Genomic DNA, 25,806 nt, shown 5'->3' on the forward strand with positions numbered 1-25,806 from the left:
CGTGAGAGACAATGAGTATATAGTGGCCCACAGGTTAAATTACTTTAAGATCATTGACTTTGAACTAATATAGCAGTTAATGTTATCTTAACTCCCTCTGTGGAATAGGAGTCTACATCAATAAAATGCCCTCATGTATGGGTGTCCTATATAGCCACTAAAGTTAACATACCTCAACTCTCTCAATAGTTAAATAGTCTACATTCTGAGCAAACTACCAGTCGTAGATAGATCTAACAGGGATTCACAGAACCTTGGCCGTCCTAGCTCTATGAAGGGAAGGTCTGTCAATAAAATATCAAACTAAATATTTAAAAACATGTATAATTTTCATTATTGTTACGCTGTTTTCTTTTTGTTACATAGATTATTTAGGGCCACTAGTAGGGTAGGATAAACCTTCTCTTCATAGAACTATGACAGTCAAGGTTCCGTGGATCTCTGTTAGGTCTACATGCCATGATTGGTATTTTGCCCGGCATATAGACGTCCTGACACTATGTTTGAATGTAATTTTGTTAATCTTTAGATACGTAACAGGATAAGTAACAGCAATATAAGCAATCATAGAGCTCTATCTAGTGGTCAATTTGGGGCACTACAAGCAAGATATATCACAGTAGGGACTTAGTAATGTTGCTTGTCACTAGTTAGGCGCTCTTATAATTGTTTGCAACAAGTGTTTATGGAACTAGTTATTCGGTTGTAAAGAGTGTTTGGTATTTGCACACAGTTTTTTTTATGTAATAATCAAAAAAAATTTATGCCTTTTTGACACGCACAATGAGTTTGTAATATATATTTTGCAAACCTCATATGTGCTACAGCAGTATAATATGTCATATGTTGCTCAGCTATGTTATCTGAGTACAGCAATATCCCCATATGTACCTTTACCAGGTATATGACAATGTTGAAGGGGCACATTTGAGACACAGCCAATTAAGTTTTAATTTTTACGCTGGGTCTATGCCCCACTTTGGAATTTTTTTAGTAGGTTGTGTTTGACATAACATAAAACAGTAATGTGGCATTTCAAAAAACGCACATTTTTTTATAATAATGATACAAGAACCTCTGACAGCTATTCCACCCTGTCTGTGTGGCATTCAACAGCCACACTCCTCAACTGTGGTGTGCAGGCTATAATATATAAAAGCAAAAGTGGCTTAGGCATAAATCAAGCTCAGCAAACCTGAACACCTGAACACCTGCCAACCAAGGCTCACAGTAATTTCGATAAAAAAAAAAAAGCTCTAGGTAGGCTGGACAATTAGTGTGTCAGGGAATTATAGAAAATATGATTAAATATGCTAGGCCATATTGAGGTGATGGGGAGATGTGACCCAGTTAGTGGCAAATGTAAGCTCTGTGATATAGCGGAAGGTCGTCTGGAACATGACATGAGGGAATAATAAAAAAAAAATTTTTTTCACTTTGTAGGAATTATCACTAATAGGGGAACCATTCCACCACCAGGACCAGAGTGCACATAGGAGACTATACGATTAAAAATAAAACAATATTCTGCCCCCCTATGCCTCGAGGCTCGGCTGTGGGGCTCATCCTATCCCCTTACTTGCCAAAGAGGTCACATATTGGAACTAAGTCCCAGTAGTCCATTGTTGGCTTATCGCCGGGCCCCAGGACGTAACGTCACTTCCGGTTATCGATTTGAACGGCGGGAACATACACGGAGAGGAGAGCGAGGATTGGATAAGGAGCAACTAAGACATCTAATCAGACGACGGATTCAGGATTTAAAAGCAGGAAAAGATGAAGAGAAGATCAACTTCGATTGAGAAAGCCCGAGGAGAGGGCGAAACGCGTCTCGGAGGATCTGTACAGCACTTAAGGACATTGATTTTATTATTTTGTAAGTTTTAGGTGTTTTTTTAAATACTTTACTACTTTTAATAAATGTGATCTTTGGATCACTACCAGTCCATTTGCTGTCATCTTCATCTCACTGCTTCAAAATAAGGCTTTACCCCCCTTTAGTGGGTGGCATGCTGTTCTAACTTGAGCCAGGTTCCCATGATTGGCTCTTTCAAAGGTGAGCACTTTAATTGTTGATACCTTTTTGCATATATATTCTGGTTTGACATACTGCATTAGAGAGATATCTAGTCTTTTCTCCCTGAGTGTTGACAAAAAAAAACACAAGAGGGGAGGTGTCCCCCTATGTACACCAATACACCTGAGATTTGAGCCAGTCCTTTACTGGCTCTATATTTGTGAGTTTGTTTTTTATAGCTAAAGACTTGTTCACACCAGTCTTGATATACTTCACCATTATATATTTTTTTTTTTCCCCTCTCTTTATTTTATGTATCTAACCTCTGTTTGGGATACCCATTACCCCTGAGTTGTGGGGGTAAGTACTACTTTAGCGCTCCACTTCTAGGAGTTTTTTAAGTGGATTGGTTCTTACCACCCCTCTTTTAACTCTCCAACTTGCACTTAGTCTCCATTAGGCCTGGTGGCATGGCATCCGCCATCTTGGCTCAAGTGATAGGGCAGAGGTCTTGCGACAGGAGTTGGGCCACAAATTCCCCAGTGGCAGGCACAAGGAGACTGGGTGCTGGTGCCGGGATAACCCCTGCCAGCAGGGGGGAAATGGGGACCTCTGCTGTGTTCATGTGTTCCAAGGGATGGCAAGTGGGGAGATCGGCCGCCTCCCCTGCACCTCCAGGTAGGCCGAAGGAATGCTTCAGGGTTAGATCTCTGGACAGGTGTTGAGAAAACCCTGGGGTGAAGCAGGCTTTGGGTCAGGAGATTCTCAGCTTGTAGTATGCGGAGGTGAACGTGTGAAAAATCAGAGTATCTCGCTGAAATATTGGTTTCTTGTCTGGAGCTTGTGCTACATAGACATAGATAGTGATTGCCTTGCCAACAAGTATGGTAGTGCCGTTCAGCGGCAATGCGTCAATATGTCTGACTCCTGCAGCATGTTGATGGACGCCGGCCGCTGCGGATCTATGCCAATTTGTAGCCCCATGTCCACCCACGGCATGGACGATGTCGACGTGCTCGTGACATCACGCAAAGGGGTCAAAGGCCGGTTACAGCCAATCGGATCCACAAGAGGGTTATTTAAACTCATCTATATCTTCAGCTCATTGCCCTGTCGTGGTTTCCCTAGTGATTGTCCGAGAGTGTATTTCTGAGCGTTTATTTCTGGTTATTGACTTTGGCTTCATTTGACTTCCCTGACGTTTGGCTTTCCTCATCGTTGTGTCTCATTCTGTGTCCCCGACCTCGGCAAGTATTCTGACTACTCTTAGGTACGTTAAGTCTGGCCATTGTAAGGCCTGTTAGTCCTAGATGTGATACAGTTCTATGTGCTGGATCCACTTGTAATCCTGACAGCAGTGATCAAAGGGCAGAAAAGGGGTTACATTTATTTGAAAGAGGTAAGGAACATAAGGAGTCTGGTTTTAATCCATAAAGGGCATAAATCACCTAACATTCCTAAATTGTTTGGAATAACGTGCTTTAAAACATCAGGTATGATGTTGTATCGATCAGGTAGTGTAAGGGTTACGCCCGCTTCACAGTGACAGACCAAACTCCCCGTTTAACGCACCGCAAACAGTCCATTTGCACAACTGCAAGCTCCCCATTTGCACAAGGTTGGATACCAAGCTAGCCATGTCCCGTTCCTTGTCCTCACTGATGTCATTGAAGGTCTCTTCCTCCACCCAGCCACGTACAACACCAAGGATCCCCAAAAGGTGACAACAAGCCCCCTGTATTTTTTAAATTTACACTACTGTTACACCAGATATGAGTTGCACTGGTGTGACACTGTGCCCTGGCAGGCCCTGAAACGCACACGTGTGAAGGAAACTGACTGCTATTATATTACAGTCAAAAAAGTTTTTTTGTTTAAATGCAAGCTATTGTGACACGAGTGAGTGGTGGCACTGGGCAAGTGGGCACAGTATACGCTGTGAGCCTGACACACGCTGGCAGACAGGCCACTGCAATTAGCTTACACCGGATAAAATAAAAAAGCAGACTGATGTTCTAGCCCTAAAAATGGCTTTTTGGGGTGCTGTGGCACTGGGCAAGTGGGCACAGTATAGGCTGTGAGCCTGACACACAGGCTGGCAGGCAGGCAACTTCAATTAAAAAAAAAAAAAGCCGACTGATGTTCTAGCCCTAAAAAGGGCCTTTTGGGCTGCTGTCCTTACAGCAGAGATCAGATGAGTCCTTCAGGACTGTAGCGGACACTGAATGCACTAGTCTAGCTATCGATTTCCCTATTAAATCAGCAGCAGCTACACTGTCCCTCCTCTCACTAAGAATGCAGCTTCTGGGGGGCGGGGCCTAGCTGTCATGGAGGAAAGACGCACTTCGTGTGAGCTCCCTCAATATCTCACTTTAAGCAGCTCTCAACAAGCTAATTTCACCCCAGAAGGGGATGACCCAGCAATGTTGCTCTTACCTGACCGACCCGACATGCTTAATAGTGGTCAGCAACTCGACAGTCTTGCTTACCTCCGCGTGGCCTGGTGCTCACCGGGCGGGAGAGGCGGCCGATCTCCCGATCCTGGGATGCCCAGGAGCAGCTACTTCCCGGCAGGAGCTCCGTTACCCCCCCCTCGGACCGGTGGGGGTTATTCCGGTCCACCCCTAAGAGGCTGTCTGGAGCTAATGGATGCACAGCCGCCCAGGCTGACATACTCATCTGCGACTCTCCCAATATGGCGGCAGCCGCGTGTCCTCCTGGTACCAGCAAAGCATGGCAGGATATTGAGTCTAAGCTGGACAGACTCTTTAATCAATTTTGGAAGCAAATAACAAGCAGGAAGCCCCAACAAGCTCCACCACAGCTAAGCGTAGCAGTCCCCATTAAAATCCACCAACGCAAAAGGCGTCAAAGACGGGACCGGAGGCACAAACAGAAATGCAGAGCCTGCCCTACGTCAAGCACTCGCCACCACAATCCCGCACCGGACGTGAAGCACCACCGGGACAGATCTGACCACCCGACAAAACAAGCTTCCACCACCTCAAGCCTCGAACTCAGCCAGAGACTTGCCTTTGTTTTTCCAGGTATCAGGGACTCCCAGGGTCTGCACCTGGCGCCCAGAAGGGATCGGATGAGCACAAGCAGTAAACAGCAGCCTGCCAAGCATGTCCCACTATAGCCGATCCTCCACACCATGCCTTTGATCACATGAACTGCTCTCTGCATATTAACTAATCGTAAAGTAGCAAGCATTTAAACATGTCATTATTTCACCTCCTAAAGAGTTTATTGTCGTAGTTCCTTACATGCCTTTACCTTAACCGTTCATGTATTATGTTATTCACTAGTCTCATCTCATGGGGCGACTCACACTTGATTTACAACTAGTGGTGGAGCTGCTGATATAAATACACAGTTGATAACGTGCAAGCTACACCCTAAACATGACAGCCATCTTTCACAACAATGTACTGCTATATACACATACCCTCAGTGCAACTAGCCATGATATATGCACGTTCAGCCTAGCATGCTCAAATATAACACACTTCTGTCTAAAAAAAAAAAAAAAATACAAAAATACAGAATGCAGCTTCCGAATGAATCTAAAATGGATGCTGTCCAGGAGGAGGGAGGGTCTGCTGCTGATTGGCTGGAATGTGTCTGCTGACTGTGAGGTACAGGGTCAAAGTTTACTCAATGATGACGAATAGGGGGCGGACCGAACATCGCATCTGTTCACCGTCCGTGGCGAACGCGAACAAGCTATGTTCGCCAGGAACTATTCGCCAGCGAACCGTTCGGGACATCTCTAATCTAATAAGTACTTAGGGCATTCTAAGGATTATACTTTACCTATTCAGCACCAGTATCGTGTTTGGAGTTAACCTCAGGACTTTTCCTGTATAAACCACAGTATCTACCTCAGTATTGTGGGGGTTGATAGAATTTACTTCAGTTGATTACTTTTTTTTTTTTTTCTATCTCCTCCTGCTGTGCAACAAATTATAGCCACAGGATTTTCCTACATAAACAAGAGTCTTTTTTAACCCCTTCAGGACCGGCCTGTTTTTGCGATGTTTGTACGTTAAGGACCAGAGCAGTTTTAACACTTTTGTGGTGTTTGTGTTTAACTGTAATTTTCCGCTCTCTCATTTACGGTTCCCATACAAGTTATATATTGTTTTTTTCAAGACAAGAAGGGCTTTCTTTACATACCAGTATTTATATTATGTCATATATTGTATTTAAAAAAAATAATGAAATATGGTGAAAAAAAAAAAAAAAACATGTTTTTGGACTTTTACTTGAAAAATCTTTTACTTATCTACAAAAGCTAATGAAAAAAACTGCTAAATAGATTCAAAATTTTGTCCCGAGTTTAAAAACACCCAGTGTTTACATGCTTTATTGCTTTTTTTTGCAAGTTATAGGCCTATAAATACAAGTAGGAAATTGCTGTTTCAATATATATATATTTTAAATGTATCAATAGTGACATTGTTACACCGTTATCTGTCATAAATCCCCGAAACACACCTAACATGTACATATTTTTTAAAGTAGACAACCCAGGGTATTTACAATGGGGTATGTCCAGTCTTTTTTAGTAGCCACCTAGTCACAAACACTGGCCAAAGTTAGCATTTATATTTGTTTGTGTGTTAAAAATGCAAAAAACGCTAACTTTGGCCGGTGTTTGTGACTAAGTGGCTACTAAAAAAGGCTGAACATACCCCATTTGCAATACCTTGGGTTGTCTTTTGTAAATGGTATGCCATCATGGGGCTAATTCTCATTCCTTGGCTACCATACGCTGTCAAAGGCAACCTAACCAATCTGACAAATTTCAATTAAAAAAATCAAGCCTTATATTTGACCCTGTAACTTTCACAAACACTATAAAACCTCTACATGTGGGGTACTGTTATACTCAGGAGACTTCGCTGAACACAAATATTAGTGTATCAGAACAGTAAAATATATCACAGCAATAATATCCTCAGTGAAAGAGCTGTTTGTGTGTGAAAAATGCAAAAAACTTCACTTTCACTGACAATATCATCGCTGTGATATGTTTTACTGTTTTGAAACACTAATATTTGTGTTCAGCGAAGTCTCCCGAGTAAAACAGTACCCCCATGTACAGGATTTAGGGTGTCATAGAAAGTTACAGGGTTAAGCACAGTGCTAGCAAATTAAATTATCTGGACTTTTGGCCTGGGTTGGCAGGCAGGTCCCTCAAATTGCAATCATTAAAATTACTTAATTAGGTAAAAATATTACATAAATATGCACGTAGAATTTTAATATATATACATATTTATATATTTGACGTCTACGTGTATATTTATGAAATTAATAATGTAATTTTGTATGTGGACATATGTATATTTCGTATTATTTTTATTTATTTATTTATACATAGATATATATATCATTACATTCTAAGTGTATTTTGATATAAATATATATATATCAATATCAAAATACTGTTAGAATAAAATTGAATATATATATATAATTTTTTTTTAATTATTAAAAATTATTTTTATTTTTTATTTATTTTTATTAACATATTATTTGTATTTTATAATAATATATATATACCATATATATAGTTATTATATATATTGTATATATTCGTGTGTAATTTAAATATAAGTGTATTTTTATATTAATATACGTATATATAAATATAAAAATACACTTAGTGTGACATTATATATATGATACATATACATATATTATATATATAGATATAATACATGTATATATATCATATATATAAACATATTATAATTTTTTTTTTACACTGATTGTTTTTTTTTAACTTTATTTTATGATTTTACACTTGCAGGGAGACTGCCTGTCAGCACAGACAGTCCCCCTGCAGGCAGATACAAAGACCCCTATTGCGGTCATGTGATCGAGTGATCACATGGCCGTGGGGTCCTGATCTGCCGAGGGGGGACTGCCCGGGCAGACAGGCAGTCCCCCTGGACCGGGAGGAGAGCTGATCGCCGCCGTGGGACCGACGGCGATCAGGTAAGTAGCCCAAAACCGTTATGACGGTTCAGGACCGTCAGCGGTCCAAACGCACGTTTTACCGCTGACGGTCCTGAACCGTCAGCGGTCCTGAAGGGGTTAATTACATCTACTTACTCAATTTAACCCCTGAGAGCTTGAGTACTTTCCAACAGGATTTCCTTGTAGAGGTGGATTGATTTAAATGTGGAGAGTTTCTCCCTTCTAACACTATATTCCGTTCACTTGAATTTGATATCTTGTTGGTCTTGATACATACCAATCTGGGATATAGCTCAAATTTCATTTTAGTAGCTGGGCTATGTAGTTTCCCCTCCTTTTTAATTGATTGTTATTATCACTTTCACTACTTGTTGCACTTATTGTGTATGTATAATAAAGTTTATTACCTATAAGATGATCTTTTGATCTAGAGAATTCCGGTGGGGTACAGCGCCTCCTTTTTATTGGGGAGCTGTCTGACCTCATTAGTTGTATCCTTTGTCTATTTGTATAATTAGGGTTAAGCCCTTATTACTGCTGTAACCTACCTCTGGCAACAGAGTAAGTTTCCTTACATCTGTGGCCAAAAGGTGTTTTCTTTTTTTGTATGTCTCTGTGTGTTTGTGTATAAGTCTGTGTGTGTGTATATATGAATGGATGTGTGTATATATAAATGTAAGTATGTATATGAATGTTTATGTGTACATGAATGTCAGTAAGTGTGTGATTTATCTAAAAAAGAATGGTGCAAAAGAAAATTCTACAGTTCTTGGGAAGGGAACCAAAATATATTTCTGTCCCTCCATTGACATGAAGTCTAGATACGACTCTTGCTTGTGTATATTGTGCTTTCTCAATTTATTCTTTAAAAACTAGTGATTTTGTGATTTCAAATTGTCTTCTACATATATGTACAGTCATCAGATGGAGCAGGTTTGAATTTTGCAATAATTAGTCAATAGATAATAGGGCAAAGGTTGGTCATGCAGAATGCGCATGATAATTTGGACATAAAGGTAATGCTACTAACACTGAGGTCTTTGTACTTTTACTTCAGTCTTCCAGGAATATCTAAATTCATGTAATAGCTGCAGCATCCACCACTCCTGGACACACATTTCGAGACAGTAAGTGTTAATGAGCTTGAAATTTTTATTATTTGGTTCACCTTGTGTTTTGCTTGTTTTCTAATTTCTGTATTATGTAATTAGTGGCTATCTCAATTTGACATTAGAGCAGTGTTAATTTTGGCTGCAAATTCAGTTTTAGTCGTATTTTAGTCATGTGAACTGTTTTTTAGTTTTAGTCGACTGAATCTCAAAAATGTTAGTCGACTAAAATCTGACTATAATTGTTAGTCGACATAATTAACACTGCATTAGAGTAAGCATGTGATAATAATATCTGCTCTTCTTCTACGTGCCTGTTTATTTGCTGGATACATTTGTAAACTGTGATTAAGTAACATTTAATTTGCAAAATTTAGGCCAAATTATTCCAATTTGGAAGATTATTCAGTGTATCTATTCTTCCAGATAATCTATTCTGACAATTAAGTTGCAAGTTCATTGTAAATTTCAGGCAAATCATATTATTTACACAGGGAAGTGAAAATGTTCTAAAGTGGTAGCCCAATTTACATGTTCGGACACACAGATTACAATGAAACCTAAATAGATTTGGTGTGTGTGTGTGAGGGGTATTGTGTGTGTATGTGGGGGGTGCCGTGTGTGTGTGGGGGGGGTGCCGTGTGTGTGGGGGGGGTGCCGTGTGTGTGTGGGGGGGTGCCGTGTGTGTGTGTGGGGGGGTGCCGTGTGTGTGTGTGGGGGGGTGCCGTGTGTGTGTGTGGGGGGGGTGCCGTGTGTGTGGGGGGGGTGCCGTGTGTGTGGGGGGGGTGCCGTGTGTGTGGGGGGGGTGCCGTGTGTGTGTGTGTGTGGGGGGGTGCCGTGTGTGTGTGTGTGTGGGGGGGGTGCCGTGTGTGTGTGTGTGTGTGGGGGGGGTGCCGTGTGTGTGTGTGTGGGGGGGGTGCCGTGTGTGTGTGTGTGGGGGGGGTGCCGTGTGTGTGTGTGTGGGGGGGGTGCCGTGTGTGTGAGAAAGGGGGATTGCATAGGGAAAAGGGATTTTTGTTTGTTATTTTTATTTAAAATAAATAAACTAAAAAAAGCTTCATGTCCCCCCTCAGTGTACCCTTCTTCTTACCTTTGGTGGGACGGGGGACGCTACCAACTCTGGTGGCTCCCACAAGCAGAATGCTATGTCGGAGCAGTGCCACGGCAACATGCGGCAATGCTCAGACCAGCATGCTCGCGGGAGTAACTACCTCCCAGGTCCTCTCTCCCTCCCGCTCTCTAACAAAGCCTTTTGGCCGGTGATGGAGATCTTTGGTCTCCCCACCGGCCTGAGATGGTCCAAAACAAGTAAGCAGGGCCGGCTCTCCATGGGCTGGCAGGGGAAATCAAAGGATCTCCCCTGTTGGCCCGCTACATGAGCAACGCTGTGGGGCCCCTATGCCATGCGGAAAGACAGCCCTGTTCTGAGCCATGTAGGTAACTAAACAGAGCAGAGAGGGAGAATGTAAGGGCCTTCTGCAGTCTGTCTGGGAGATGCAGTTTGCTTTGACACTGGGTGATGATGACAAGCACTGGAGAAAAAGATAAGATTAGGCTTTATTAAATAAACAGAACCTACCATTTATATGCACACAGGTAGGAATGAGTTTGTGAAATGTGCAAAACAATTCAACATAGTAAATAGGTGCTTAGGTTTACAGGAACCATAAGAACTTCGTGAACCAGGGACCTTTGGGCACCATAACTTCATTCCGATTACCGTATAAGCCGACCCGAATATAAGCCCCTAATTTTACCCCAAAAAACTGGGAAAACGTATTTACTCGAGTATAAGACTAGGGCGAGAAATGCAGCAGCTACTGGTAAATTTCTAAATAAAATTAGATCCTAAAAAAAATATATTAATTGAATATTTACTTGCAGTGTGTGTTGCAGAGCCTTGGTGGGGGGGGTGGGCAATTTTTTTTTTAATTTTTTATTATTTTACATTTTTTTAAATTTATTTAATTTCATTATTTTTGTATTTCTTATTTAATTATTTTTTTATTATTTATTAATTTGTTTTCGTCCCCCCTCCCTGCTTGATACATAGCAGGGAGGGGGGCTCCTTCCCTGGTGGTCCAGCATTGGCAGTTCAGTGGGGGGAGAGAGGGGCTGGCAGAGCTGTAACTTACCTCTCCTGCAGCTCCTGTCAGCTCTCTCCTCGTCCGTGCAGCTCCCTCTGTCAGCTCCCAGTGTAAGTCTCGCGAGAGCCGCGGCTCTCGAGACTTACACTGGGAGCTGACCGAGGTGCTGAACGGACGGCGTGGAGGAGGAGGGAGCTGCAGGAGAGGTAAGTAAGATCTCTGACAGCCCCAGTCTGTATTATGGCAATTGACTCGAGTATAAGCCGAGATTGGGTTTTTTAGCACAAAATATGTGCTGAAAAACTCTGCTTATACTCGAGTATATACGGTAAGTTGTTTGGTGACCGGAGTGTTCATTTAAGCGCAAGTTATGTAGTAATTGCTTTCTATCATATTGTTTATTTGGATATCTATCTTTACGAGGGTTCGAGGAATCAGGTTCTCCCAGTAGCTAAGTATTTATTATATATTCTATAACACTGAGTCTCATTTTTCATTGACAAATGGTAGATAGTTATAGTTTATAATTAAATATGAATTCATAGTTGTCCAAATATGCACTGAAGATTATGAGGTATCTACATTGTCATTTGCAATGGTTCCTGAGATGCAGAAGATATGTCATCTAAAACAGTTGCAAAAATGCCTCCTCATTATACTAATTAAGGTGCATAAATGTTGCCATTTGGATTTCAATTTGCTACAATGTAGTTTCCCATGTATCAATTAGAAAGGTTTTTGTGTAGTTTTCATTAGTTAATGAAAGTAGGCAATAAAATGTATAGCATTCTGTCTACCCAAAACTTAAAACCAGAGCTAATGAAATAGTATATGCATTGAGTATTACACATTTTTTGTAATTGGTGTTTGTTTTATCTAGAATCTTGTATAACAGAAGTATTCTTGTATCTGTCATTTGAGGAAGAAAAAATAAAAATGAAAGACAAGACGCAAGACACGTCCAGTAACAAAGTGCAACTTAAAAAGGAAATTTCCCTTCTGCATGGGGTGAGCCTGGTGGTTGGAAACACTATTGGTGCCGGAATTTTTGTTTCTCCAAAAGGTGTTCTGATGTATAGTGGCTCCTATGGATTATCTCTCATAATATGGGTATTGGGAGGAATATTTTCAGTGATTGGAGCTCTGTGCTATGCGGAACTTGGGACGACAATTACAAAATCAGGTGCCAGCTACATTTACATAAAGGAATCATTTGGGGGATTTTTAGCCTTTTTAAACCTGTGGACTAATATGTTAATCATCTATCCTGCCAGTCAGGCAATTTTGGCGGTGACATTTGCCAACTACTTAATTGAGCCATTTTTTCCAACATGCACCCCTCCTCAGACAGCAGTGTACCTGCTTGCAGTCGTATGTGTGGGTAAGTATAGCTAGTTTCTACCATTCATACAGCTATATGACTGAATGTGTGCTCCAACTTTAAATACATGTTAAAGGGACATTTTACTTAGAAAATGAGTCAGACACAATTATTCTGTAAATATGGTAAAGCACAAGTTTTCATAAAAAGTGATATTTTTCTGTCATATGGTGGCAGTAACCTCTGGGGTTTTGCTCCTCCCTGTGGACAAGACCTTTAACAAGCTTTTTTTTAAAAGGATCCTCCCCCTTTAGGTATAAATACTGAACCCGCAAAACCTACCCCAGTCTTCTTTCTTGTCCCGATAGGGATGGACAGGACTTTCGGGTGAGGCACACGGGCTGTTGTCTGGGGGATCCGGTCCGAGAGCTGCCCGGGTGGTAGGCTGAGTGGCCCATGCTCCGTTGTCTTGCCGTTACGGAGTGAAAGAGGCTGTTGGATTTATGCCGAGAAGGTTGCCGGCAGAATGCTTCCGGGAGGCGGAGCTCGCTCTGAGCAAGCGCACAGCGGTGGAACGCACGCCCTGGTGGTGATTGCGTTCCACCTAAGCTTCCGGGTGCGCAATGACGCATGCGCAAACGGAAGCTTAAAGATATACACAAAAAAAAAAAAACCCGCGAAATTTGAATGTAAAAGCTGTGCTGGTACCCACTGACAGCATGGATGCAGGTCAGAAGTGGTACGCCGTGTCACCTGCCCCCCCACACGGCTCAGAGGTATTTTGAGGTAAGATTGATAAAGTAATCTTTACTTTGAAATACTTTCTGAAGAAGAGTTTGGATTCTAAGTGCCTCCATTTGATTTTTTCCAGATATGTCTAGTCCACCTGAGATGGATAAGGAAAAGCTAACCCCCACGCCTAGAAAGGCTACGGTGAAGTCCAAACATATTGTTTGCAGCGAATGTGCAACTCCTCTCCCAGACGGGTCTAGGAAGAAAATATGCAGTCAGTGTACTGCAAACTCTTTGGAAAGAGAAAAGCAAAAGGATATGCAATCTTTCCTATCCTGGTTCCAGGAGAACTTGTCCCATACCTTGGACTCGATTAAAGAATCTAAAAGGGTAGAAGCCCCCATTCATCAAAAGATTAATAAAAGAAAGAGAATTTCTTCATCTGAATCATCTTCGGGAGAATGTTCTTCTTCTGGCGAATCAGTGGATTCAGGTTCCTCGTCAAGCGAACCAGTGGGGTTTCCCCCTGAGGCAATCCGCAAATTTATTAAAGAGGTAAATCTGACAATCCTACCTCAGGGATCGGAAAATCCAAAGAAGGGCTTTTCTGTCCAACAGAGCCTAGTTGAATTTGTATTTAGGGAATGGAAAAACCCGGAAAAACGTGCCTTTATTTCCAGACACTTCAAGGATGTCTTCAGGCTGGCTAGCGACGTTATGTGGGAAGATCTCCCAAAGGTTGATGTTCAGGTGGCACAGATTGCCAAGAGAACCACTATCCCTATAGGAGAAACTGCAGCGTTAAAGAATCCTATGGATAAAAGAGCCGAAACCTCGTGTAGGCGGGCTTATCAGACAGCTGGTTTCCAATGCAAAGCCTTACTGGCAGGAGCTGCAGTAGCCAGAGCTAATGAAGTGTGGCTAAAATTTGTGCAGGAAAATTTATCGTCTGGTCATATTGAGGATCTAAGTCACATGTTTCAGAACATGCATTTGGCGAATGAATTCCTTTTGGATATGTCGACTGAGGTGCTTAAATTGGCCTCCAGGATTATGGGTTTGTCTTCTGTAGCAAGACGTGCCCTATGGTTGAGGTCTTGGTCTGCGGATACAGCGTCAAAAGCAGTCCTTTGTGAACTTCCTTTGGAGAAGTCTAAATTATTCGGCGCCCCCTTAGAGGAAATCATAAGACAGATGTCTGAAACCAAGAAGGCACTTCCTCAAGATAGGAAGTCCTCCTGGAGACCGGGGTACAGAAATTACCAATCTAGGGGTAGGAGATCCTTTCAAGAGAGACCACATTTTTTTCAAAGAAAGGAAAAAAACCGGAAATTTGAAAGTAATGAGGTCAAAAGATCCTTCAGAGACAAGGGGAGACGTTTTTGACGCCAGAGGTGTGGGAGGACGGCTCCAATATTTTTTTCCGGTGTGGGAACAGACCACGGAGGATCCATGGGTTCTAAAGATTATCCGAAAGGGACACAAGATTATTTTTCTGGAAAAACCAAGATCAAGGTTCCTACTTTCGACTTACCAGTCTGCAAAAAAAATCTCGAGCCCTAGATTATCAGTCCAGGCTGCTTCTACACAAAGAGGTTATAGAAAGAGTTCCAAAAAAACAGGAATTTCGGGGAGTCTATTCGAGACTATTTCTAGTTCCAAAACCGGACAACTCGTTTCGGCCCATTCTGGATTTGAAGAAAATAAATCAGTTTATCCCCTATCACAGATTCCGCATGGAATCAATCGCATCGATTTTTCCTCTATTACAAAAAGGCGACGTGATGGTAAAGATAGACTTAAAGGATGCATATCTTCATGTTCCGATAGCCACCGCTTCAAGGAAATATTTAAGATTTGCAATAAGAAGAAGAAGAGGTCACATTCTTCATTTCCAATTCAGGGCCCTGCCTTTTGGTCTGTCGTCCGCTCCAAGAATCTTTACAAAGATCCTGTCTCCTCTAACTGCTCATTTGAGGGAAAGGGGTATTTCAATTATCCCATATTTAGACGACTGGCTTCTAGTGGCTCATACCGAGGATCAACTACACAAGGATCTGCAGGTCACTATAAGGTTTCTTCAGGACCATGGCTGGATCTTGAATCTAAAGAAATCAGTTTGCATTCCAACCAGGGTTATAGAGTTTCTCGGTTTCGAGATCAATTCAGACTCCATGTCAATTTTCCTTCCCAAACGAAAGAGGAAACAGATCCGAAGAACGATTTCCAACCTCCAAAGGATGAAAACTTGTTCCTTCAGAGAGGCCATGAGTGTGTTAGGCCTTCTTACGGCCACCTTCCCGGCGGTCAAATGGGCAAGATCAAAGGTCAGGCCCTTACAATGGAACATCCTGACTTCCTGGTCAAAGAAGGTGGAAGATCTGGACACAATATTCCTGCTGTCCCCTCAGGTGAAGACGCAATTAGATTGGTGGAAAACCTCAGAGTGCCTTTTAAAAGGTTTATCCTTTCTACCAAAGGTCTGGCTAATAGTCACCACAGACGCTTCAAACTCAGGTTGGGGAGCCCACTTAGGCTCCACCATGTTCCAAGGAAAATGGTCTTCCAAGGAAGCAAAGGAGTCGACAAATTTCAAAGAATTATTGGCGGTTCTGTATGCTCTTCATCACCTCAGACCTTGGCTACTGCAAAGAGCGGTCAAGATACAGTCAGACAATCGCACGGTAGTCTCTTATATCAATCGACAGGGAGGAACCAGAGCAAGAAGGCTTTACAGTCTTTGTACAGAAGTTATGGAATGGGCGCAGAGAAATCTAGAAGACATCGCAGCGGTTTACATAAGAGGCAGCGAAAATGTAATAGCCGACGATTTGAGCAGAGGGAAGTGGGACCAAAAGGAATGGTCTCTACACCCAGACATATTCAGAATCTTGACTGGAAAATTCGGAGTCCCAGAAGTAGATTTGATGGCAAGAGAATCAAACAAAAAGGTTTCCCACTTCGCCTCCCTTTTCAGAACGGATCAACCCAATTGGATAGACGCTCTATCGATAAAGTGGGATTTTCAGCTGGCTTACATCTTCCCTCCTCTGCCCCTGATCCCAAAGGTCCTCCTCAAGACACGTACGGACAAGGCGAGGATATTGGCGGTAATCCCTTATTGGCCAAACAGAGTCTGGTTTGCGACCCTAAAGAAGATGACTATCGACTATTGGGAGCTTCCCATTTCAGTTCATCTCATTGTGAACAGGAACCTACCCTTGAAAGTACTGGAAATGTTCAGGTTGACGGCTTGGCTACTGCAAGGCTGATCCTTCGGAACAAGGGCTTGCAAGATGAGAGAATAACAGTCTTACTACACGCAACTAGACGATCGACTTCTAGGATATACTTCAGAATTTGGTCCAAATTTCTTCACTGGGGTAGGGATCACCGGGTCTCGATATTACAACCGTCTATAGATAACATTCTTCAGTTTTTGCAAGACGGCTTTGACGCAGGCCTGGGAGTCTCCACGCTCAAGGTTCAAATCTCAGCTTTGAATTTTTTTCTTATTAAGGATTTGGCAGCCAATGTTTTCGTCAGGCGATTTTTTTTTAGGTCCATCAGCCTCAAGAGACCTCCTAAACGATCGGTCTTTCCGACGTGGGACTTGTCCCTAGTCCTTCAGGCCCTTAGTACTAACCCGTTTGAGCCCTTGGAGGAAGTTCCTTTGAAAATTTTGTCCCTTAAGGTATTGTTTTTGGTAGCCATCACGTCTGCCAAAAGAGTGGGAGAACTTCACGCCCTATCCTCAGATGAATTCACCATTTTTCATGAGGACAAAGTGGTTCTTTACCCAAGACCATCTTTTCTTCCAAAGGTTTTATCTTCAAAAAATGTTAATCAGCCTATTGTTTTGCCTTCCTTTTTTAGTGCGCCCTCATCTCTTCAAGAGCACAGATGGCAAAAGTTGGACGTCAGAAGAGCGTTATGTATATATTTAAACAGAACAAAGGAGTTCAGAGTTTCGGATCACCTGTTTGTTAATTTTCAGGGTCACCAAAAGGGCAAGGTGGCTTCCCGTGGGACCTTATCTCGTTGGCTTATTCAGGCTATCGATTTGGCATATTCTTCCTCAGGTCTGCAGTCTCCTGCTACAATCAAGGCCCATTCTACTCGAGCAATGGCTACCTCATGGGCAGAAAGAGCACTTGCATCTCCAGAAGTCATTTGCAAGGCGGCATGCTGGTCGTCCTTCAACACCTTTATCAAGCACTACCGGCTAGACATATTCTCTGCCTCTGAAGCTGCTTTTGGGCGTAAGGTGTTACAAGCCGTCGTGTCATAGGTCCCGCCCAGAGGGATTCTTGCTATATCCCAGAGGTTACTGCCACCATATGACAGAAAAAACAGAAATTTTTACTTACCGTAAATTCTTTTTTTCTTAATATGGTGGCAGTATTATTACCCTCCCTCTTTATTAAAGAATTTTTTGCATTGGATTGTTTGCTTGTTCTGGTTTTCTTTACTTGTTACGTACTGGGGTAGGTTTTGCGGGTTCAGTATTTATACCTAAAGGGGGAGGATCCTTTTAAAAAAAAGCTTGTTAAAGGTCTTGTCCACAGGGAGGAGCAAAACCCCAGAGGTTACTGCCACCATATTAAGAAAAAAAGAATTTACGGTAAGTAAAAATTTCTGTTTTTTCCTGAAGTGGTCTAGAGTTATGTACCTTAAGTGATATTTCCAGCCAATGACATAACGATCAGAATGTCAAGTTTCAAAGGGGTCTGTGGAAGCTTCATATCCCTAAACCATTGCTCATGATGATCTAGTTTGACAGAGAAGAGGGCTTCAGCTTTTCTGCTCACCTTTCTAAGTGTTCTTCAGTCATGTATAAGTCTCAGAATTAAATATTATGCAGTTTTATTGAATACTAAGTCACTGGATCTTTTCTCCTGACATGGAAATATATATGTAAGTGGGTACAGTAAGTCATGATGGTTTAGTCATTACCGTCTCATAGTCCCAACTAATGAGACATATTTAGACATTTTTTTTTTTTCTAGGCATTGCCAGAGTCAATGCCAGGAGGATTTACCAGAATACAACAGCAGTTTTTCCCAGTGGATTGTTTCCTTTGTGAGTACAAGTAAATGCTTTGATTATATAAAAATGGTGTGCTGGACCTGGACCACTTCATTAATTATTAAGAAGACTACTACAGTCTGCTTCCCTATTGCTAGGTTTACTGAGGCAAATGATTTAGCAAATTATCTGAGATTATGTAATGGTGAATAAATGAAAACATCAAAATGCTCACAAAATAAATAAATGGAAAAACGAAATAAAAAAGTAAACCAGTCATGTTTATTGCATCCTGGTATTTCAAGGTACATCTTTTTCATTCAGTTTCCAATTTAAGTAAGCAACAATCGTACCCCTTTCATAGAAAGCCTCTTTTACTAACTATTCTATGCTATCATAATGTGATTGATATAGAAGGACTGGTGCACCAATTCTAGAGTAGTTAGGAGGTGTGTTTTTGATTCAGACTTATTTTTAACATAAAAACTTATGAATATTATCACAAACAATTAACTGATTTTTTTGTTCTCTAAAAAACTTGTTTGAAAGATCAAATTGCCAATGCACAGGAAGCATTGTGGCATCACCGAAGCATTCTATAGAATAGTATGGAGGATGACGTTTATGAAAAGGAAGTTTATTGTAAGGGAGAGGAGAATGGTGCCAGCTGACATCAGACAAAAAGAGTTAACTGGAACTGGGAAAAATGAGTGAAGAAGTGGGAAATTAAATTAAGTGTCTCAGAAAGTAGGTTTATACAGAGCATTAATATATGGAGACAGGTAGATATAGAAGGTAGAGTCTTATTAGGAAAAACAATCAGACAATGAATAGAAATGGAGTAGATTGTAATGAGTAAATAGTGACTGAAAATGTAATGTGTTTGTTTTTGGCCAATCAAAAAAAGGAAGCCGCTCTCATATAATCAGTACTAGTGTACTTACTTGACAAAAGCCCTGTTGTGGGCCGAAATGTTGCAATGTCTGTTCATGTCCAATAAAGCTGCTTGAATTGATAGCGTTCCCGGACCACCTTTTTCTTCTGATTAGACTAAATTGTGGTTAGACATACCATTTAGGCTGGCAACTACGAGTCATTCCATGATGCCTAGCTGAATTTTCAGCTGGTTTAATAGGAATATGCAGTTCAATATGTGCCAGGTTCCACTATTTTCATGCTGGGATTCCTGTTACAAATTACTGCTAGTGGGTTTGCCAGCAACAAATGTCCACAGCCTTTGTTGAAACATCCCTCTGCTGGTTTGTGTTTGGGCTGGTGATCCACAACCTCAATGCACTCCAGATCTGGTTTGGCCCACTGGTATAATTCTCAGGATGATGCAATATCTGTGGCTGGCCAGGTTTTCAGACTGTGATGAGTATGCATGATGTGAAGGTGTTAAATGGAAGAAAAATAAATATACTGGCACATCTGAGGTTTCTTCTAAAAGGCAGTCTTTTTATTTGAAACAATGGAGTAGAGGCAACATTTCCACTCCCTCTGATCCTTAATAAAGTCTTGGAGCATGCAGGGACTGACTACTCACCAGAACAAATACAATAAGATGTAGTTGTTCTGGTGACTATAGTGTCCCTTTACGTTGGCAGTGACTCTAGTCCATCAATTTCACACTTCACAATTTGCAGTACATGCTTACTCTGTGTGCTCGAACTATGTCATGACTCGTAGTACCGTTGTAGTTTATGATTTTAAAACACTTTATTCAAACCTATTCAATTATATAAGATGATTATACAAGCTAAGAAAACATAGATGCACCATTTTATTCACATTCTAATGACTATTAATTTAATAATTTGTTGCTGTAAGTTTTTTTGACAGCTGTGAACTGTGCAAAGGTGAAATGGGGAGCTACCCTGCAAGTGGTGTCAACATTTGCGAAAGTGCTAGCCCTTGTCATTATAATTATTACTGGAATTGTTAGACTTTGCCAAGGTAAGAGTTACTGTTTGTTTTTTTTGTTTTTTTATATTATATAATTGTTAGTTTTTTGTATTGGGTATTAAGGATGTATGTGGTCTGTGCATGTATTGAAACATTTGCAATATTACAAAAAATAAGATTGCACATTTGTTTTTTATATATAATTAATTTGTGGGATGTGGTTCTTTTTGTGACAGTTACCATAAAAGGTTCAATTACCCTAACTTATGTACTCGTGACAGCCGCCATTTCCTGAATGGCAGCTATTAAAAGTGCACTCAGAAAGATGGTCTTGCAGAGAGGGGTGTGACCAGGTTATTTCTTGAAGCCTTAAACGGGAGGCATAATAGTAATGTAGATGTCCTATGTCCTACAAGGCTAGCAATTTCTTAATGGGCTTCAATTAAGGATCTGTCACGGTAGTATGCCCTAAAAATGCAGAGTTCAGGACAACAAATGAAGAAAGATAGGATAGACGTATTACCGAACCCTAGAGTGTCCGTGCTTACCGTATAAAAGTAGTAGGTCCAAGTAGTGGAAAGACAGGAAAAAACGTAGATACTAACCGGGTTCAGGAATACAGAATATAAGGAAAATGAATATAGTAGCCAGGTGAGTGTTGTAGAAGTACGCAAAATTCAGAATCATGCCATGGGTCAATACTAGAAATAAGAGACAAGAATAAAGAACACACTAAATGGATAATGGGAACAGAAACCATGATAGGGCACAGTAAATGGGGTCAAAACACATCAAATAGTATTATGTGTTAACTGATTGGTCCATGTCACACCTGCGACCCCAAAAAATGCAGGAATGGGGACAGAGTGATGTGGACCAATAGTGATGCAACTTGCCCTCTGCCCTTTTAAGGACATGCTCCGCAAGCGAGCAGCACCCTCTTTGCTAATTAAAAGTAGGCCCCTGGACTCTCCTGACCAGCACATGTTGCCTGCACGGAAATATATGCAGCGCTACAGAATCACAAGTAGATGGGATTAGGGTTGCTGAAATTATCTATCGTTAGGGTTAACTTGCGTTAGGGTTAGCTCAGGTTAAGGGTAAGGTCTGCTTTTTCTTATCGGTAACATGATCTTTGACAATCTTTCAAAATGGATGGAGCTTAAGCAAGGTTCCATTTCAGTTGCTAAGCTAATTATCCACAGTTTATTAGTCAAAAGAATCCCTCAGGGCAAACTGCAGACATCATAGTCCGAGGAGATTTGAGAGATGAAAGAAAAGATAATAAATATATAGACATGTGGCGGAGCCTAGCACCTAACCTGAGCGGTCGCATCTCCCTTGAGCTCCGGGTAATCGAACCCAAAAAACGTGCAAAACCCACCCAAAACCTGCTAAAATCAACCCTGCGGGACCCCCGACCAACCCGGTCCGAAATGGGACGCAAGACCAAGAAACAAAGGGCTGACAAACCTACCCTGGGACTGACCATCGGAGACATGTGGCGGCAAGCGCATGGCGCCTCGCTAGACAAGATGGCGTCCTACCCCGATACCAGCTCCGATTTCTCGGATGATCACACCCTGGGAGATGGTGACCTCCTCTTGCAGGAACCACACAGACCAAGAGTGACCCCGACAGTATCCCAGACCGAGCAGACCTCATCGCCGGTAACTAAAGCCGACATGCAAGAGCTGCTGGCGGGCCTCCGACGGGATATACACGCGGACGTTACTGCACTCCGCACCGACCTCCAGGGCCTGACAGGCCGCATGGGAGCCCTAGAAACAGACTCCCACAACACAAGGCAACAAGTAACTCACTTGCAAACGGAATTGCACTCGTTGCAGAAACACCATGCCGACCTGGAACAAAAGGTCACATCTATGGAGGACGCCAGACGGGCCACAAACCTAAAGGTTAGAGGGGTAGCAGAGACAGTGCCTGACGCGGAATTACCGCACTTCGTGAGGCGCCTACTGGGCACAATCTTGCCACCGAAACAAGCAAAATCAATGATAATCGATAACTCTTTCAGAGTCACCAAACCCATCAGAGCCCCTGCCGAGGCGCCTAGGGACTTAATTATATGCTTCCAGACAAGACAAGACAAAACTACAGTGTTGAACGCCTTACGGGGACACTCACCCTTCGAGTTTGAGAACTCCTCCCTCACCTTCTTTACAGACTTGTCAGGGGACACACTGAAGTGGCGAAAATCATTACAGCCTCTCACACTGCAGCTTCGGACACACAACATCACATACCAGTGGAGACCGGCCCAAAAGCTGATGATCACCCATGAGAGGGCTTCGTACACGATCCACACGCTAGAAGAGGCAGCCGCGATCCTGGGGAAGCTGGGACTCCCTCCCGACGCACTCTCCAAGGCCAAGCACCACCTGGAGAACACTCCACACAACTGGGACCCAGCGACTGTCACCACCTTTATACCCCGGGGGATCCAGGGGTCTACATATGCCTCGGTCACAACCTGAAGGCACAGGGCGGAGATGACATTTCAGACTGCCCGCAGCGGAGGACAGACCGCACACCACTTGCTCCCAAAACGCGGTCAGGACAATCGGAGGGTAGCCGCATACCGACTGCCCGACAAAAGTTCGACATATATGTTTAATGTCTACATGTTTTCATGAAGTGCTTAGATGTTTTTATTTAAATATTTAGTTCACTACTCATATTCCCGCCGCTAACCCACGGCTTCAAGGGACCCACAACGACCTGCAAAGATCAGCCGGATGCTGATAACCACAGATGGGTGAGACACACATAGCCTTCCCCTCACGCTGACAGGCTTTCCATGTATACACCAGCTTAAATACATACCCTTTCTTTTATAACACCGTATAAATATGTTTCACTTTGCACCTAGCGGTGACATCACCTTACAGCCGGAAATACCTTTATGCCTACTTATAGGGGAGCAGGACCCCCAAGCAGTCCCTCTACAACCCTCTGGGGGGGGAAAAAAAAAAAAAAAAGGCCCCTTTAACGTTATAATCTAGCGGCATTAGTCAGAATTTAACTTGCACCTAGACACAGGTGCCTCATGTTTACCCTCTTACCCTAACTATACAACCTATACAACTATAACACACTATTTCTAAACTACAAGTGAAATACTAATTTGCCTGTTCTATTTTTGTTTTTCAAACTGTGCACGTTTAACTTTTATAAATACTATTGAACCCGTTACTAATATACAAGCATGCATACGTTGACTAACTACGCTAATATAGTCCTATTCATGTAGTCCTAGTCTGTTAAATCTCATAACTATAAAAAAATGTGCTGTATTATTCTGCTATGACAATGATTGCTATTGAAATGCCTGTACTAGCTGTCGTGGCACTACAGGACCATCTGTTATGTTTTCTAATGCACAAGAAAAATAAAGAATTTAAAAAAAAAAAAAAAAAAAAAATATATAGACATGTAAGAAAAGAGGAGTATAACTATTAAAGGAACACTATAGGCACTCAGACCACCTCAGCGCATTGAAGTGGTCTGGATGCAGAGTTCCAGGTCCCTTAACCCTGCAAAGGTAATTATTGCACTTCTTTATCAACTGCAATAATGACCTGCCCGGGTTAACTCCATCTCAAGTGGTTGTCCTGCAGACAGCCACTAGAGGGACTTCCAGGTAGGTCGACTAACTGACTCTGGACATCCTCACACTATGCACGAGAACATCCAGTGCCACTCAAAACTCCATAGGAAAGCATTATACAATGCTTAACAAACGGGGAAGTCCTAATGCGAGCATGGCAGAGGAGTTGGAGGCAGAGCCTGACCCTGAGGGACATCAGAGCTGGAATTAAGTAAGTGACAAAAGGTTTTTTTTTTTACAAGGGGCACAAGAACAGAAAAAAAAACATGACTATGCCGCTTTAAGATCTTTTGTTTAGCTGCCATGTTTATTTCCCATTCAGAGAGACACCTTGGAAACTGGAAACCACGGAAATTATTCTGACTTACTTGATTTACTTAATAATATAATTTAGGAGAATGGAAGATACCTGTCACACTTGATCCATTCCATTGGCTGTAAATCTTTGTTCTTTTGAAGTCAGACAAAAATTGGCTAGTGAGAGCTTTCTTGTTATGCCATCTGCTCTTTAGACATCATATTCAAAGGTGTTGTTTGTTTGAGAAGAATATTGTTATAAATAAAAGATTTTCTTTCAGGCAATACACATTATTTGGAAAAGTCTTTTGAAGGCTCCAAGCTGAATGCAGGTTCTTTGACTATGGCATTCTATTCGGCATTGTATTCTTTCTCTGGCTGGGATGCCTTAAATTATGTAACAGAAGAAATGAAAAATCCTAAAAGGTATAGTAACTCACAACAAATAAATGTTTTGTTCATCTAACCAAGCTGTACAATGATAAGACAAACTGAGTATATAAGAAGTACAGGGGAGGGCAGTTCAGTTAGTATTAGATTGCGTGTGCTTCCAAAAAGGATGGAGGGAGTGAAGTAATAATGTGCTAAATAAAGCTCAAATTGGGTCAGAAGTCACCAGTCCTGAATATAAAGAGCAAATGTAAGAATCACAAAAGAATTAATAACACTGGGTATCCATTGTATCAGGTTTCCCCTACAATTCACCAGAATTCATTCCAGTTCATTTATTTGATAGGTTTTAGTATTTTATACTTCCAATTCATTAAATTTTACTGCATTATATTGACAATTATTATTTTGTTCATAATTTAAAAAACAAAAATATTTCACTTTATACTCTGTCAGCTCCTGGATACTTCACAATTTTTTTTTATAGTGATTGCTAGACTTGCTGTTTAATGGTAAGCTGTTATAAGGCTAACACCACCCTTACCAATTTTACACCTTTCCATCCATAAAAATGTATACATACAATTAGGTCCGGAAATATTTGGACACTGAAACAAGTTTTGATATTTCGGCTGTTTAGCAAAATAAGTTACAGTAAAATAATGATTGTGGGCTCAAAGTGCAGCCCACAGAGTGGCAAATTGATGTGTTTCAATGATGTGGCATTTCTAAAGGTTGATCAGAGTTCTCTCTTTTTTTTTTTTTTTTTTTTTTTACATACATACGCATACACACACACACTTTTTCTACTCTATTTTCCTTTAATAGTTTGTATATATTTGATATTGATATCTGGGGTTTGTTTTTCTTACAGGAATTTGCCTCTGTCAATGGTCATTTCTATGCCTTTGGTAACAGTAATCTATGTCATGACAAACATTGCATATTACACAGAATTAGACATGGATATGATCATGGATAGCAGTGCAGTAGCTGTGGTAAGTTTATTTTGGATTCTGGATTATGTACACCCTCATTTAGTTGCAATTATAAATGTGGCACACTGCTCAAAAAAGCACAGAAAAATATACCAGGAATAATCAGTTCTTGGTTGATTACAGAGCTTAAGGACACGTGACATGTCATGATTCCCTTTTATTCCAGAAGTTTGGTCCTTAAGGGGTTAATTAAAGTGTTCTGTACCTGATATTGTCATGATCTGCTATGCTCTGTTCTGATGTCTGGACTTGGCTTCTGGTATCCAGTACTCTTGTTTGGTTTTTCTTGGTTTTTGG

At 41.5% G+C, this 25,806-nt stretch overlaps 1 protein-coding gene across 3 annotated transcripts in view; it reads left to right on the top strand.

The window, feature by feature from the left end:
* The first annotated feature begins 1,802 nt into the window (after positions 1 to 1,802).
* LOC134608656 (Y+L amino acid transporter 2-like) overlaps positions 1,803 to 25,806 on the top strand; it is a 42,427-nt gene continuing 18,423 nt past the window's right edge. The window contains exons 1-6 of one of the 3 annotated variants that reach the window (XM_063451668.1): positions 1,803 to 1,876; positions 9,069 to 9,138; positions 12,129 to 12,588; positions 20,119 to 20,244; positions 24,403 to 24,547; positions 25,386 to 25,509. In XM_063451668.1, coding sequence (XP_063307738.1) covers positions 12,144 to 12,588; positions 20,119 to 20,244; positions 24,403 to 24,547; positions 25,386 to 25,509 — 840 coding nt within the window. In that variant the 5' untranslated portion in view covers positions 1,803 to 1,876; positions 9,069 to 9,138; positions 12,129 to 12,143. Of the gene's footprint in view, positions 2,057 to 9,068; positions 9,139 to 12,087; positions 12,589 to 20,118; positions 20,245 to 24,402; positions 24,548 to 25,385; positions 25,510 to 25,806 lie in introns of all 3 variants that reach the window. The other 2 variants (XM_063451669.1, XM_063451667.1) reach the window with 2 other exon arrangements.

Source organism: Pelobates fuscus, chromosome 4 (genome assembly GCF_036172605.1).
Source record: "Pelobates fuscus isolate aPelFus1 chromosome 4, aPelFus1.pri, whole genome shotgun sequence".
Lineage (NCBI taxonomy): Eukaryota > Metazoa > Chordata > Amphibia > Anura > Pelobatidae > Pelobates > Pelobates fuscus.